At 49.2% G+C, this 14,939-nt stretch overlaps 1 protein-coding gene across 3 annotated transcripts in view; it reads left to right on the forward strand.

Annotated features, from left to right (window-relative positions):
• Positions 1-14,591, forward strand: part of GASK1A (golgi associated kinase 1A) — a 96,824-nt gene extending 82,233 nt beyond the window's left edge. For all 3 annotated transcript variants that reach the window (XM_047771262.1, XM_047771253.1, XM_047771272.1), the window contains 3 exons: positions 11,662-11,784; positions 13,372-13,475; positions 14,086-14,591. In XM_047771262.1, coding sequence (XP_047627218.1) covers positions 11,662-11,784; positions 13,372-13,475; positions 14,086-14,296 — 438 coding nt within the window. In that variant the 3' untranslated portion in view covers positions 14,297-14,591. The remainder of the gene's footprint in view (positions 1-11,661; positions 11,785-13,371; positions 13,476-14,085) is intronic.
• Positions 14,592-14,939: the final 348 nt, after the last annotated feature.

Below are 14,939 nucleotides of genomic sequence, written 5' to 3' on the forward strand. Positions count from 1 at the left end.
CAGAAATTAAGTCTGGAGTTTTCTGGGACCCTAAGAAAGGGGTTGGGCCGTCGGGGCATGAGGGCTAACAGAGGGACTGCGGGCATCAGCTATTTACTAACCAGTGCACCTGTTCTGGGGCCTATGAGCTGGATGCCAGCTGTGAAGACACACATAGGGAAATATAACCAGAAAGAAATAAAGACAAAAAATGAATAAAGCACAAAGTGGGTGGATATGCACACTAAATGCACACCAAGCCAGCCCCCATTTCTCTAGGGTCCCTTGCTGAGGAAAGAGATCAACCCTAGCCTTAAATTTACCTACTGGGATGAGTATATGAGCCACAGGACAAGTTTAAGGCCACAAGCAGGTGACCAGGGGTTGATATGCTCGTTATGGTCTCTACAAGTCTGCTTGAAATATGTTTTAGAAAATTCTAAGACCCCATTTAATACTTTGGATATTTCCCACAAAAATCCTGCTTCCTTTGAAACCTTGGATGGTTTAGTAACACTGGGCCTTCATTCCCATACAGCAGATATCAGCCTGAGCTGCTGCCCCCCTAAAGGCTGCCATATTCTCCTTTTGACTGAAAACTGCCTCCTCATTGTCTGACACCCACCCCCAAACACTTGGATGATACCTGTGGGTGTTTGTCTCCCAGTTACTGGACCAGCTGGGAGCCATGATACTTCTGGCTGCTCTAGTCTGTGTCTAATGCTGTTTTGTGGAGGGAGGAGCATGGGGCCTGGTGTTTGGCATGGGCTTTGGCATCAGACAGACATGGTTTTGAGCCCCCTGCCCATAAGCCACTTCACATTGTGTAACACTGAGCAGATTGCTTTGCCTCTCTGAGCTTCATGTCTGTTACCTCTGAATGGGACTGGTGTCCTGAACTTATACTTTTGGGCACATGGTAGCTCCTGATGGTCAGCATCTGCACCGTGGGTTTGCTCTGGCCCCTGAACCTGTTCCATCCAGTGTGTGATGGGCTGAGGCCTGAGAAACAGTGCCCCCCAGGTAGTCTGACTAGCCATTCAACCTGGGATGGAGGAGACCACAGACTTACAGTCTGGGCAAACTGGAAGAGCTGATCATGTTCCCTCCAGGAGCAGCCTTCCTGTGACTGATGGAAGCTGGTATGTAAAAGCCCTAGCTCCATGGCTGGGATAGCTCTGTGCTGCGTATTCTTTGTGTCTCTTCAAGTTCCCTATCAGAACTGAGCCCCAGTTACCAACAGCAGTCATTGCTGGCCCTCCCCGCCTCCTTTTCTCTCTCCTTGCTTGTGTTTTTGAATTAGTTTTGCTTGAATTCTTGTCTTGAGGTCTGTCTCTGGGGAACACTGACCTTGTATGATTTCTGCGTGCAAGATCATTCGCGTAATGTACTTAATGCAGTGCCTGGAGGGTGGCCCAAGCTCAGTGATAAACAGGCACTGTTCTCAATACTTTATAGGAATTAGCTCACCCAATCTTCATGGCAACCTTATTAGAGATACATTTCTCCTTATTTTAAAGTTGAAAAATTGAGGCCTACAGTGGTTACGTCACTTGCCCAAGGTCATGGTGGGAGGAGCCGACACAGCCTGGATGGTCTGATGCGAGAGCTCACCCTTGTACTTGCTCACAGCATCCCTTTCAGCTGGCCATGCGTGAGGGCAGGGAAAGGGGATGCTTGCAGAGATGCCCTGGGGCTTTGAGCTTGGAGGCTCCTCCTTGCAAAGCCCAAGTCCTGCTGATGCTCACACAGCAGCTTTCTGCCCACACAGAGCTCCTCTGTCCGTGTTTGGAAGTTGTGGTGTGGGGCCCTTCCTCAGCTGCCAAGCCCTACCATGGGGATGGAAGTTTCAGCAGCCAAAGCACACGCAGGTCGGGTGTGTGGTCAGAGATGACTTGACTGGCCTCATGCCACCTCTTCTTGGTTTGCTGAACACGATGCAAGTCAAACACCCCTGTCCGGTGGATGCTGCCTTCCTAGAAACCACTGGCAAGTCGGAGAGAGGTGGGGCTGTGGGTTTCTTAGCCTAGGAACCCGAGGTCCCTACTGATCATAAGTCAGGAACAAACTCCACACACAGCCCACTCTGTGGTATGCTTACTCATTTGTTTTGTTTCATCCAGTGTAAACCCTTGTTTTCCTGTGTTTGTGTATTACAACATAGTGTTTGCCTAGACACAAAATACACAAGCACTATACCCAGACACTTTGCTTATGCCCCCAGAAATCATACTCTGTTCTTGGCAAATCCCTGTAGCACTCCATATTAGTGATTGCTGAAATAATGCTGCATGACAAAGCTCTCCAAAACTCGATGGCTTGAGACACCAGCTTTTGATCTCTTGCTCCAGGGTCTGTGAGTCAGCTGGACTCAGCTGATCTTGGCCCCAAGCTGTGGGTTGCGGTCTGCTGGTCTGCTCTGCTCGTCATTTCTTGTTCTGGAGCCCAGGGTGAAGAGGCAGCATTACCCCAGGGCAGAGGTGTCTTATGGAGAGTAGAAGAAGCCCAAGGGCTCAACCAAACTGCAGAGGCACAATTAAGGCCTCTGCTGATGTCACTTCTGCTACTACTCCATTGGCCAAAGCAAGTCAATGGCCAAGCCCAGTGTTGCGGAAAGGAAGTCCAATGTCTAGAGTGGAAGGGGGAGAGGAGCAAATATCTGTTGGACAATAAGCAAATTAGTCACACACCTCCCAAACACACATTGTACACTTACCCATGAACCTTACACACCCCCATGTGCCATAGCCCCACATATGCACACCATTCACGTCAACCCACATATTCTCCATGTGGTGCCCAGACACTGCTGTGGACAACTGGGGCTCAGTCCTGCTTGAGACCTTTGGGGGAATGTGTAGAACACACCTCAAGTTATCCACCCAAGGGCCATGGAAGCTGAGCTCTTCATGCATTATCTCCTAACTGTCACCAGTTGAGACTGCTTTTGAGGGCATTGACTTCCTGGCACTTCTAGCTTGGCCCATATGCTGGCCAGCTAAACGTGCTCCTGAAGCCAGAAAGGGGTGAAGGCCCAGAGCCCTCGGTGTGCACTGCATTAATGAGCGCCAAGAGGAAATTAGGGGGCAGTTACCAATAGCATCTGCTACAGTGGTGAATAAGTCAAAAGCAAGTTTCGGAGTTCCCGTTGTGGCGCAGTGGTTAACGAATCCGACTAGGAACCATGAGGTTGCGGGTTCGGTCCCTGCCCTTGCTCAGTGGGTTAATGATCCGGCGTTGGCGTGAGCTGTGGTGTAGGTTGCAGATGCAGCTCGGATCCCGCATTGCTGTGGCTCTGGCGTAGGCCGGTGGCTGCAGCTCAGATTCAACCCCTAGCCTGGGAACCTCCATATGCCGTGGGAGCGGCCCAAGAAATAGCAACAACAACAACAACAACAACAACAACAAAAAGACAAAAAAAAAGACAAAAAAAAAAGCAAGTTTCACTAGGTCAGTATGACCAGGACAGTGTTCTCAATTAATAAACAGGTTTGTCTAAGAAAGTTGGTGTACAATAGTGAGTGGTGCCCTTTCACCCCAGCCTGAGCTGTGTCACAGGGAGAAGTAGACTGAGAGAGGGTCAGTGAGAAGCTGGTTCTACTTGATGGACACAGTGGGTGGGAGAGTGTGTATATGTGTTGGGGGAGGAGAACCCAAAGAGCTCTACTCGGCTTCACATTAGGGCCACTTGCAGCCGGAGTTGCATTCACTCCTGCACCTGGGACAGTGAAGGTGCACAGCCAGCTGTGTTCAGGAGGAGCTGTGACCTTCACATCTCTGTAAGCCAAATCTAACCCGAGGGGTGTTGTTGCTGGACCCAAGGGGGCCTTCTGCCCAGAGGCCAGAGAGAGGGAAGGAAGTGCTGGGGGGTTGGGCACATTCCCATTTTTCCCTTTTAGAGGGGCTTCCTTTCTCATGTCCTGCTTCTTCTTGGAGGCTATGTGCTTGGCTGGATTGGGTGAGGAGTTGTGGCGAACTTGCACAGTGAGAGGGTAATGTTTGCTCATGGAAGTCATTCTGCAGGTTCTGCTCCTAAAAGGCCTTCACATTCTGGAAAGTCCAGTGCCCAGAAAGCCTCAGCTGCTACCTGGTCCAGGCCACTGTCTTTTCCTATCTGGACTTGTCGCCCTGCCTCCACTTTTGTCTGCTCCAATCCAGGCTTACAGAAGCCAGAGTGATGTCTTGGTTTCAGTTTCCCCAGGCAGACCCTGAGACCAGGATGCCAGTGTGGTGGTTCATCTGAGAGGGACCCCAGGAATCACCTGTAAGGAAGAGGAAAGGGAGGGAAGGCAGCCAACACAAGGCATGTCATCAAGCAGGTCACCTGCTGTGGGTGACTGGGGCTTGGTTCCATGGAAAAATTCTGAGAAACGGTATAAAATACATGTTCAAAGTTAGCCCACCAAGAGGTGGGGGGCATGAGGTATTTCTTTATAGCCTGATCTTCCCTTGGTCTCTGGTTGAGGGCCGCTTCTGGAGGCATTAATTCCCTGGCATTTGGGAAAGCCCCAGGCAAAACCCACAGCTCTGGAAGCTGGAGAGAGGGCTCTAAAGTTCATACATAACTGGTCCGGCAGAGAGCCCCCAGATGGTGTTGCTTTCTCATTAAAAATAAAGTGCAGTCTTCTCAATGCTCTCAATATCAGGTTCTTGAAGGGCCCATGTGATCAATTCCTGTCGGCTGCCTCCAGACCCATCTCTTGGCATATGGCCTTCATCAGTTTCTCGAGATGCAGGGCTTCTTCCTGGACATGCCTCTGACTCCTCCTCCCGGCCTCAGCTCTCCTGACCTTCCCCTCCCCCACTGTTTTCCTCTTTCTCTTTCATGGTATCCAGTCGATTCCCTTTGTGACTCCCAGCACAGTATTATTTTATTCATTCACTTCTATCTCTCTTTTGTTCACGATATGCCCAGCACCGGCATAGAGCCAAGCTCTTGGTTTGGTCCTAGATAAGCACCTATCGAATGTGTGAATGAATGGATGAACATCCAGGGTCCCTGTATGATTTCCTGTCTAGGTGCTGCTGTGGTCAGCTTCCTCAAATGACACTCCTTCCTCTAGACTGAAAAGAATCCCCAACCCTTTAGGGTTTCTTTTAGGGTCCAGAAAGAATCTCAGAGGCAGAAAACAACATGATGGTCATTTGTCGAGCTCTCACCTTTGGCACGTAAGTAATTTATGCATCCAAAACAGATGACAACATGCTGCCTGACGTCCTCCACATCGGGCACTGTGCCAGCACTTTGCATGTGCTGAGGCAAAACAGCCCTAGGGGACAGACAGTTTTCTTAGCTTCATCCTACAGATGAGGAAACTGAGGTTTAGAAGGGCGTAGGAACTTGCCCACAGTCACAAGGCCTTTAGTGCTAGAGCTGGGATCGAATCCAGTGCAGTTTGGCTACAGAGGGCATGCCTTTGCCTCTTTGCTTACTTAACAGACTCTGAAAAATCATTTTTCCTGGGTCTCTTCTGGGTAAGCTGGCCTATTTCCTTCCCAGGGAGCCCTGTTCACTCATTTGTGATTCTGCACGTGTGTTCCTTATTTTGAGTTCAAATCTCTGGTTCATGGTATCTCCTCTGGCTTGGCCTTCCTGGAACATCAAGTGTTGTGTCAATTAGAGAGGAGCCCAGATCCATGACCACTGCTGACCCCTCAGGCTTCCAGCTGGAGACATGAAATAAAATAGTCACCACCACTTAGGGAGTGCCTCCACATGAGTTCCTTCAAGTCCCACAACAGACCCAAGAGATGGGTGCTGTCCTTCTCTCTCCTTCACAGGTGGTGCAGCCAGCCATGGAGGAGTGAAACAGCCCACCCAGACAAGGGTGTTTAAAAGGAACATTAAGCACCTTATATTTAAGCAAGATCCTGGAGTTTCCATTTTGGCTCAGCAGTAACAAACCCAGCTAGTGTCCACGAGGATGCGGGTTCGATCCCTGGCATTTCTCAGTGGGTTAAGGGTCCGACTTTGCCTTGAGCTGTGGTGTAGGTCGCAGATGAGGCTCAGATCCCATGTGGCTGTGGCTGTGGCTGTGGCAGGCAGCTGCAGCTCTGATCCATCCTGTAGCCTGGGAATTTCTATATGCTGCAGGTACAGCCCTAAAAAGCGTAAATAAATAAATAAATAAATAAATATTGATTGATTGATTAGGGTGAGGTCTCTAAGATACCCACTCCCTTAGTATTAACTCCTGCCCTTGAATATTACAGAATATCACTACAGTGATTAGGTTACCAGTCAGTTAACTTTGGATGTTTTTATTTTGTTTGTTTTTTTGCTTGCCACACCCACAGCAGGTGGAAGATCCTGGGCCAGGGATCAAAACCACACCACAGCAGTGACCAGAGTCATAGCAGTCACAATGCCAGATCCTTAACCCACTGCACCACAAGAGAACTTCCTGGGTGTTTTTTAAAATTGCAGTATAATTGACCTATAACTCTATGTCATTTCCAGCTATACAACATAGTGACTCAATATTTCTGTGCATTACAAAATGATCACTAATTTATGTCTAGCTTTCATCTGTCACCATACAGAGTTATTACAGTATGATAAGAATTTATTTTTGAGGTTACTAATCACTTAACTTTGAGTTACTCAAAAGGGAGATTCTCCTGGGTGGGCTTGAGCTAATCCGGAGATTCTTTTAAAGACGTTCCCTGGCCTCAAGGAAAAAGGTAAACAGCCATGCTCTGAACTGCCTGTGGAGAGGGAAATTCTCCAGCAGGACCCTGAGATCTCGGGGAACCTAGTCCTATAACCACAAGGAATGCTTTCTGCCAATGACCTGACTGAGCCCAAGGGAGGAGCCCGAGTTACAAATGAGATGTGATCCTACCCGACACCTTAAGTTCAGCCTGAGACTCTGAGCAGAGAAGTCAGGAGAAATGGGATGGACTCCTGACGTGCAGAGACTGTGAGTTAATACGCCATTAAGCTCATGGTCATTTGTTTTGTGGCAAATTCATGAGGCAAGGGAGGGGCCCGTCTCAGGTGCTGACCTGCTTTGTACAGCCCCGACATGGAGCACCACCTTCTTCTGCCTCACCTTTGTCCTGCCTCTGTTCAGATTCTTAAAAAATCTTTTCCTAAATGTACATATTCTTTGCCCCATTTTCTGTTGGATTGTTGGTCTTATTCTTTTTTTTTTGTCTTTTTTTTTTGTCTTTTGTTGTTGTTGTTGTTGTTGCTATTTCTTGGGCCGCTCCCACGGCATATGGAGGTTCCCAGGCTAGGGGTCGAATTGGAGCTGCAGCCACCGGCCTACGCCAGAGCCACAGCAACGCGGGATCCGAGCCGCGTCTGCAGCCTACACCACAGCTCACGGCAACGCTGGATCGTTAACCCACTGAGCAAGGGCAGGGACCGAACCCACAACCTCATGGTTCCTAGTCGGATTCGTTAACCACTGCGCCACGATGGGAACTCCTGGTCTTATTCTTAATAATGAACTTAAGAGCTTTTTATAGATTAAGAAAATTAGTCTTTTGTTTTCATTGTATTGTAATATTTCTCTCAGCTTCAATTGTCATTAAATTTTGTTTCCAGGTCTTCTGCTGTGCAGAAATTTTTAAAAAATTTATGATGTTAAAATTATCAAGCTTTTCTTTTACGACTTCTAGGTTAGTATATTACATTTTAAAAGGCCATCCTTATTTCAGGGTTATTTTAAAAATTCTCCCATGTGCTTTCATATATTTTTGATCCATCTGAAAGTTATTTTGGAGTAAGAAATAAGGTGCAAAACAGTATTTTTTCAGATGGCAACTCAAAAGTCCTGGCACCATTTACTGGATAATCATTCTTTCCCCCAATTTGAAATGCTGCCTTTACCATATAGCCAATTTCCATATGTACGAAGGTCTATTTCTGGACTCTTCTGTTCCTATAAAGGGTCTGTCTATTTATGTGCCAGAATCACACTGTTTTAATTATCACGCTTTATGTTTTATGTTAATATCTGGGGAGGGCTTGGTCTTTCGATTGCTCTTTTTTAGAATATTCCTGATATTCTTGCATACCATTCTCACATGAAATTTAAAGTCAGCTTGTGACTTCTTTCACCTTCCCAAGTCCTTTTGAGAAGGAATCAAATTAAATTTGTGTGGACTAATATAGAGAGAATTTACATTCTAAAAATAGGGTCATTCTAGCCAAGAACAGGATATATCTTTCCATTTATTCCTGTTTCTCAGAAACATCTTATTGTTTTCTTGAGCTGGACTTTCATTTCCGTGTTGGGATGCTACTGGTATTTCATCTGCTTTTGACCATTGCAAGTGACCTCTTTGCTTCCATTATATTGTTACTGACCCAAGTCCTTGGACTCTTTAATCAACAGAAGTTGATAAGAGGCCAGATAAGAAATTCAGGCAAGGCTTTACTGGGGCTTATGCTGTGGCTTATGGGAGTGAAAACTAGAAACAGGTGCCCTTGCTTACTCCCTGATGGAGGGTGAACTCGTTCCTTTTTTTTTTTTTTTTTTGCCTTTTTAGGGCCGCACCCACGGCATATGGAGGTTCCCAGGCTAGGGTTCTAATTGGAGCTGTAGCCGCCGGCCTACTGCAGAGCCACAGCAATGCCAGATCGGAGCCACGTCTTCGACCTATACCACAGCTCACAGCAACACCACTGAGCGAGGCCAGGGATTGAACCCTCAACCTCATGGTTCCCAGTCAGATTTGTTTCTGCTGCGCCATGACGGGAACTCCTATAGATATCTTTTTAAATGAGATCTAGTTCTTCTCAGACCATCTCCTCAAAGCCCACCAGCTGGCCTATTCAGCCACATCCAGATCTGGTACTGTAAGTTCTGGCCTCAGGCTTGAGGCAGGTAAGTGTCTAGATGTTCCTCCATAGGGCAGCAAAAGGAAGGTTGCCCTTTGTCAGGGCACGAGGGGAGCCCCACAGAAGAAGGTGTCAGAGGAAAGTAAGAGGCAATGCAGAGTATCCTACTCCTCCCCCACACCCTGACATTCCTAAAGCCTCGTGAATTCTTTAACAGCCAGCCAGTCAGTGAGGGACCAGCCTGATGCCTTCCTTGGACAGAGATGCTGCCACCTTGGGACATTCTGGCAGTGACTGAACCCAGCCAAAAGCCACGCTTTCCACCTGGAAGAACCTGGGCCTGTGACTGCCCCCCATTGTGGAGAGGGTCCTGCATGAGGGGAGGGCAGGGACAGCAGGAGGTTCTTCGGGAACCCACCAGATTCAGATCAAGCTCTGGCTGAGGACCCCATCTTGGCTCAGGAGTGTGGTGGGTAGGTTAGGAGACTCAGGCCACACCTCATGTCCTGTGCAAGTCTCCTCCCAGGCCTCCCCTCCCTCACAGCTGGGCCTGGAGTCTCTCTTGGCAGACTGCAGTGTCTTGTCCCACCAAGACACTGGGGGTTGGGGGTTCCAGAGCCAGGCCTACCCATGGAGTCTTCTGTTGGTATCCTGGGCAGGGATATAGGGCACACGTGATGGCAGGCTTTTGGTGATCAGTCCCCATGTGGCCTCCGCCCCCAGCCCCCCGGATCCTCCCTGCTGTCATCCAGCCATGCACTTCATTAATTCATTCTTTCACTCAAAAAACCTCAGCTGAGTCTCTGGTTATGCTGAACAAGTCTTCTTTGCATCAGAAGCTCATAATCTCTGGTGCCAGAAAACACATGCTTGCCACCCAGTCCAACTCAGTGGTCAGAGCCAGACTTCCTGGGTCTGAGACTAGGGACCAACCCTTTAGCTCTGTGGGACCACTTTAGCTCTTTTGCCCAGCCTCTGTGACTCAGTTTCCTTATCTTTGAAATGAGGATAATGACTGTATCTGCCTCTTGGCTGCTGGGATGGGTTAAGTGAGCTGTGATAGGTATAGCTCTCAGAGCGGTACTCAGCACAGGAGTAAGGGCTTCACAGCTGTTTATGTAAAATGAAACAAAACCATCAATTCACAGCATGATCATGCAACACTGCTAGTTTTGTCAGAAAACCAAAACTGCAAAGAATTATAGTTTTTTCTTGGTTAACTGCTCCTTCTTTCTTTTTCTTTTCCTTCTTTCTTTTTTTTTTTTTCCAAAAAGGGGGCAAAGAATCAAATCCTGAAGTGATGTGAGATGAAACTTAAGCTTGGTCTTGCTTGGCTGCCTCTGTTTAAACGGAATTTCTCTTCAGTGGAAAAAAGTTCCCAGACACTGGCAACTGTGCTGGGCCAGCTCCTTCCTGTTCTACTCCTTCCTGTAGATTTGGGGAAGCTAGCACTGCACATGTTATATGGGCCAGTATTCCTTGTAGCTTCTTCTGGAAATAATGCTGCTGAAACTTGGAATCAAATGGCCTGGAGACAGGGTCAGGGAGTGTTTGGCTGGCTGTGCATTGAGCATAATGTGAAAATCCAGAGCACTTATTGTATTTCAGTCTTGCTAGAACTGCCCTGGCATTTACTCTCCCAACCAGAGAGAGCGTGTTAAGTGGTGTCTGTCTCAAACTTGTCTGTGCTGCAAAGCAGGCCTGCACATAGAAGAGAGTGGCTAGATCATCATGACGCTGCTTTATCTCAGACTCTGATTCTCAGGCCTGTAGCCAGCGTGAGGCCAGGGCCTCTGGAGGGAGGAGCCTCTGAAAGCACAGAGAAGGATCCCCCTTGCTCAGTTCTAGGAAAATATGGAGAAATATAGGGATGTGATACTAGCTTCAGGTGGACTTAAAACCCGTTGGAGGGCTGGGAGGTCTTTGGGGGCATATGCTACAGGGCTCTGTCCTCAGCCTTTTCCCTGTCAAACTTGTACTAGGAGCCTGGGTGATGACATCAGGGCTGTGGTGGACTCAGCTGGTTGCCCCGTGTTCCTTCTGCAGAGAGCCCTGGTGTAACTCACCTTCCCCCTATTCCTGACTTTCTGGCTGTAACTCCCTCCTTCTGAAGAAAGCTACTGCAAGCAAGTGTGTGGACAGAGTTACTATGAGAGTCCCCTGACCCACTCTAGACTGTCATGTGTGTCAAAAAAATTTTTTTTCTGTTTCTTTAATTATGTATCTATAAGAGATGATGGCTGTTTACTAAACTTATCTCATGACATATGTAGGTCAAATTGCTATACTGCACACCTTAAATTTTTTTAAAAAGGTCATGTGTGTCACCTATATGTGTGTATACTGGGGATGGGAAGCTCCTCAGAGCTGCTGCCACCCCACACATGAGAACTTAGGCATCCAGTGTAAGATGAGTCAGGAGCAGGAATGCTGTCCTTCCAGACTTTGATTCAGGCCTCCCGCAGCAGGGCAGAGCTGTCCTAGAGTCCAGAGCTGCCTAGACATCATTAAAAGATTTTACCTCTGAGGAGGGAGGAATCCTTTTTGTAGTGTTTGCTGCTTAAAGAAAAAGTGGTCACATCTGGGTTTCCCCAGGTAGACAGTCAGCATTGGAGGCTCCAGGCTGGAGCTCAGGGCCAGTGGCATAGAGTAATCAGCAGGTGTGAAGTGGAAATCCACATAGTGTAAGTAAGCAAGCCTGGTGTGCCGGGCGAGCGGGCCCAAGGAGCAGGCAGAAGCTCCCATTGTGGCCGGAGGCCCGCAGCAGCGCGGAGTAGAGAGCCCTGAGGATGGTCCTCAGCATATGGCTTCAGGGTTCAGGTGGCCTGAGTGTTGCACCTGGTAGAAACAGGCACCGTCCACCCCCTCAGAGGACAGTGTCTCCACAGGTCCATGACCGCCTGGATCGCTACTGCTGCGGCTTTGAGCCCGAGCCCTCGGACCCCTGTGTGGAAGAGAGGCTTCGAGAGAAGTGCCGGAACCCGAGGGAACTACGGCTGGTCCACATCCTGGTATGTCCCCAGGTTGCCCCAGACTGAGGTCTTCCTGTCTCCATCAGCAGATGCTGTTGGCGAGTGTCAGAGATCACTTGACCTTGGGATGTCCCAGTCTTCTCCTTTTCAGCAGCAGGATCTTTTGAATGTTTCCAGGAATCCTTAATATATGGAACCAATGAAAGTGGAAATTGGAGGGTGTGGTTGAAGTGGGTCTGGGGTAGGGGCTGGAGCCATTGTCACTGGCTCCTCTGGTCCCAAGAGACCACGGGATGCCCTAGGCCTCCTGGAAGCAAAGTATGAAAACTTTGTGTGTGGTCAGATGTCCTCATTGTGCCAGTAAACATGGAAGTTGTAGCATAGAGTGAGGAAGGGAGTTTGCAAAGCTGCATGTCTGGTTGGTGGCAGTGAAGGACTCTCTCCTAGACCCTGATGGCCCACAGGCTGGTGCTGTCGAGGCCGTGGGAAAGTGGTTAGTGGGGCAGAACTGCACTTTCTCCTGCATGGAGGAGTGAAGGGCCACCCTGCCGAAGGGCTGCGCTGTCTTTGCCCAATAAGTCTAGTGTCCTGCTGCCTCCCCTTGGCCACTGCTCTGGAGGGTAGCTGTTAGCCTGGGGCCCTGGGCTGAGTGTCAGACAGCCCCACCAGCCCTCAGGCCAGGGCTGCCTTGTGGAGCTACTCGGTGGTGGTGGTAGTTCTCCCTCCCTTGCCCCAGAGCCATTTTTCCTCTTCCCTGGTAAAAGACAAATATCTTTGGGAGAGGGAGAGTCTTTATATCTATCTTTTACCCCCAGTGCAGGCCATCTCACAGATCCTTCCAGACAGCAGATTTTGGAGGGAGGAGTCATTGGGCTTTGAGAAATACCTGATGTGTGCAGATGAATGAGAGGGCAGAGTCAGAGAGAGGGAAAGCTGCCGTCCTAGAGACAAAAGTTCAAAATTTAAGCCCAGGTTACTGGAGAGAACTATGGGAAATGACCAGGGAATCTTGGGACTGTGTGCAGGGTATAAGAATGGGGAGCTGAAGGAGATGATCTCTCATTCCTAGAATACCAGAGTTTTAAGATGCTAAAGAATTTCCTGTCGCTGATTTTAGTATTGAAGAGTTTTAGGAGATGCTAAACTCCTCTGTGGGGACAGAGCATGGTCAGTCCTACCTGAGGATGAAGGATGTCCTGTGTTCTTGGCAGTGCAGCCACAGCCCCTCTACCCCTACCCATTCGCACCCATGCTCCTCACCCCTTCAGCCCCCAGTCCCTCTTCCTATGGCTTGGGGCTAGGGTCCAGGTTTGAACCAGCCAGCCAATTATTAGCTGTGTGACCTTGTGCAAATTACTTAACTTCTTTGTACCTCTGCTTCTATAAAATGGGGATAATACTAGTGCCCAATTCCCAAGGTTGCTGGTCAGGTTCATTGAGATGGTGCCTGGACAAGTACAGCATTGGCATTGAGTAAGCTCACTACTCAGCACTGGGAAGTAGCAGGGGGGATTCTGGGGCTGACAGCTCAGGGTCCCCCAAGTCCCCCTGAGCCCCTACAGAGTTCACGGGCACCAGCTAGGCTGCACCCTGACCCACCTCTGTCTATCCCTCTTCTTCCCTGAGGTCCGGAGCAGTGATCCATCTCATCTGGTCTTCATCGATAACGCTGGCAACCTTCAGCACCCTGAGCACAAGCTGAACTTCCGGCTGCTGGAGGGCATCAGTGGGTGAGGGTCAGAGGGGCTGGGTGGAAGTCCAGGGACTGAAGCTTGATGGCCCTACTGCAGACCGTGGTACCTTGAGCCATGGCTTTTGAGAAGTCCACAGTCCATCAGATAAGAGTTGTTGGACTGAGCCTCAGGAAGGGGCAGAGTCTCCTGGGACAGCTGAGAGGATAGAGCTAGCAGGCCCTTCAACTCCTGGATGGGCTGCCCCGCCTCAGTATTCAGAGGGCACAACACAGGCTGCCCTGCTGTGGGCAGGCTGGCCCTACATTGGCCCCTTGCCTGGCAGGGAGCTAGCCTGGGAGGCCCCTTCTCCGCTCACTCCTGCCAGCAGCTCAGCCTTCCGAGGGCTTCTCCTCACCTTACCTAGGCCAGCAGAGCCGATTTGCCCAGCTTCTCTGTGGTATGAGACTCAACCAAAAGCTCTCTCCCCTGCCTGCTGTCACAGCAGAACAGGTGGAAGTGTCCCCAGATGACTAGTCAGCAGGTGGCCTTAGGGACTTTGCGGGCTGATTTGGCAGGTCCTGGCCATCTGGCCTAACTTTTCATGGAAACTCTCTGACATGGCTTTTGCTCTTCCTTTCTGTTATGGGGCTGGGGGACCTTCCTCCAGGTTTCCTGAGTCTGTTGTGAAGGTTCTTGCATCAGGGTGTCTACAGAATATGCTGCTCAAGTCGCTGCAGATGGACCCTGTGTTCTGGGAAAGCCAAGGAGGACAACAGGGCCTGCAGCAGGTTCTCCAGACACTGGAGCGGCGAGGACAGATCCTGCTGGGCCATATCCGGACACACAACCTGACACTCTTTGGGGATGAGGGCCCATGAGCACCCCACAGGCTGGGTGGGACTCTCACCTCGCTGTGGGTAGGCACGCCTGACAACACGACATGAATGGGTGAGTGTCCATCCTCACAGCCACATTTTCTGGGGTTCACCCATCTCGAAGACAAAAGGGAAAAGCCAGAAACCAGGGGGGCACCGTGGATGCCACAGAATGTGTTACCCATTTGAGACAGAAGAGGTGGTGGTGACTGTTGGGTTTTTGATCTCATTACATTCCTTTCTGCCTGCTCAGCTCTGGCTCTTTACTCCCTTGCACCAATAAATACATTAAAAAATGTTCTGTGAACTGCTCCAGATTCTATAAAGTCGTGCATCCCACATGCACATGCAGAGCTGGACAACTGTGTGTGTGTGTGTTTGTGTGTAGGTAGCTATGTGTGGTATGTGTACATGCCCACAGGCATACGTGGCATGAGCCTCATGAAGGATCCTCATAAGGCTGTACTTGTGGCCGGAACTGCTCTGGCCAAACGTGACCTTACGTCTAAGAAATGAAACACTAAACATTTTGTCTTTATAGGCTTTAGACGTTCAATTCTTATTCACTTACATTTTTGATTTAAGAATTATAAACATAATACATGCTCACTAAAAAGAAATTCATAAATAATACAAGCATATATAA

This window comes from Phacochoerus africanus, chromosome 1, assembly GCF_016906955.1.
Source record: "Phacochoerus africanus isolate WHEZ1 chromosome 1, ROS_Pafr_v1, whole genome shotgun sequence".
NCBI classification, from domain to species: Eukaryota; Metazoa; Chordata; class Mammalia; order Artiodactyla; family Suidae; genus Phacochoerus; species Phacochoerus africanus.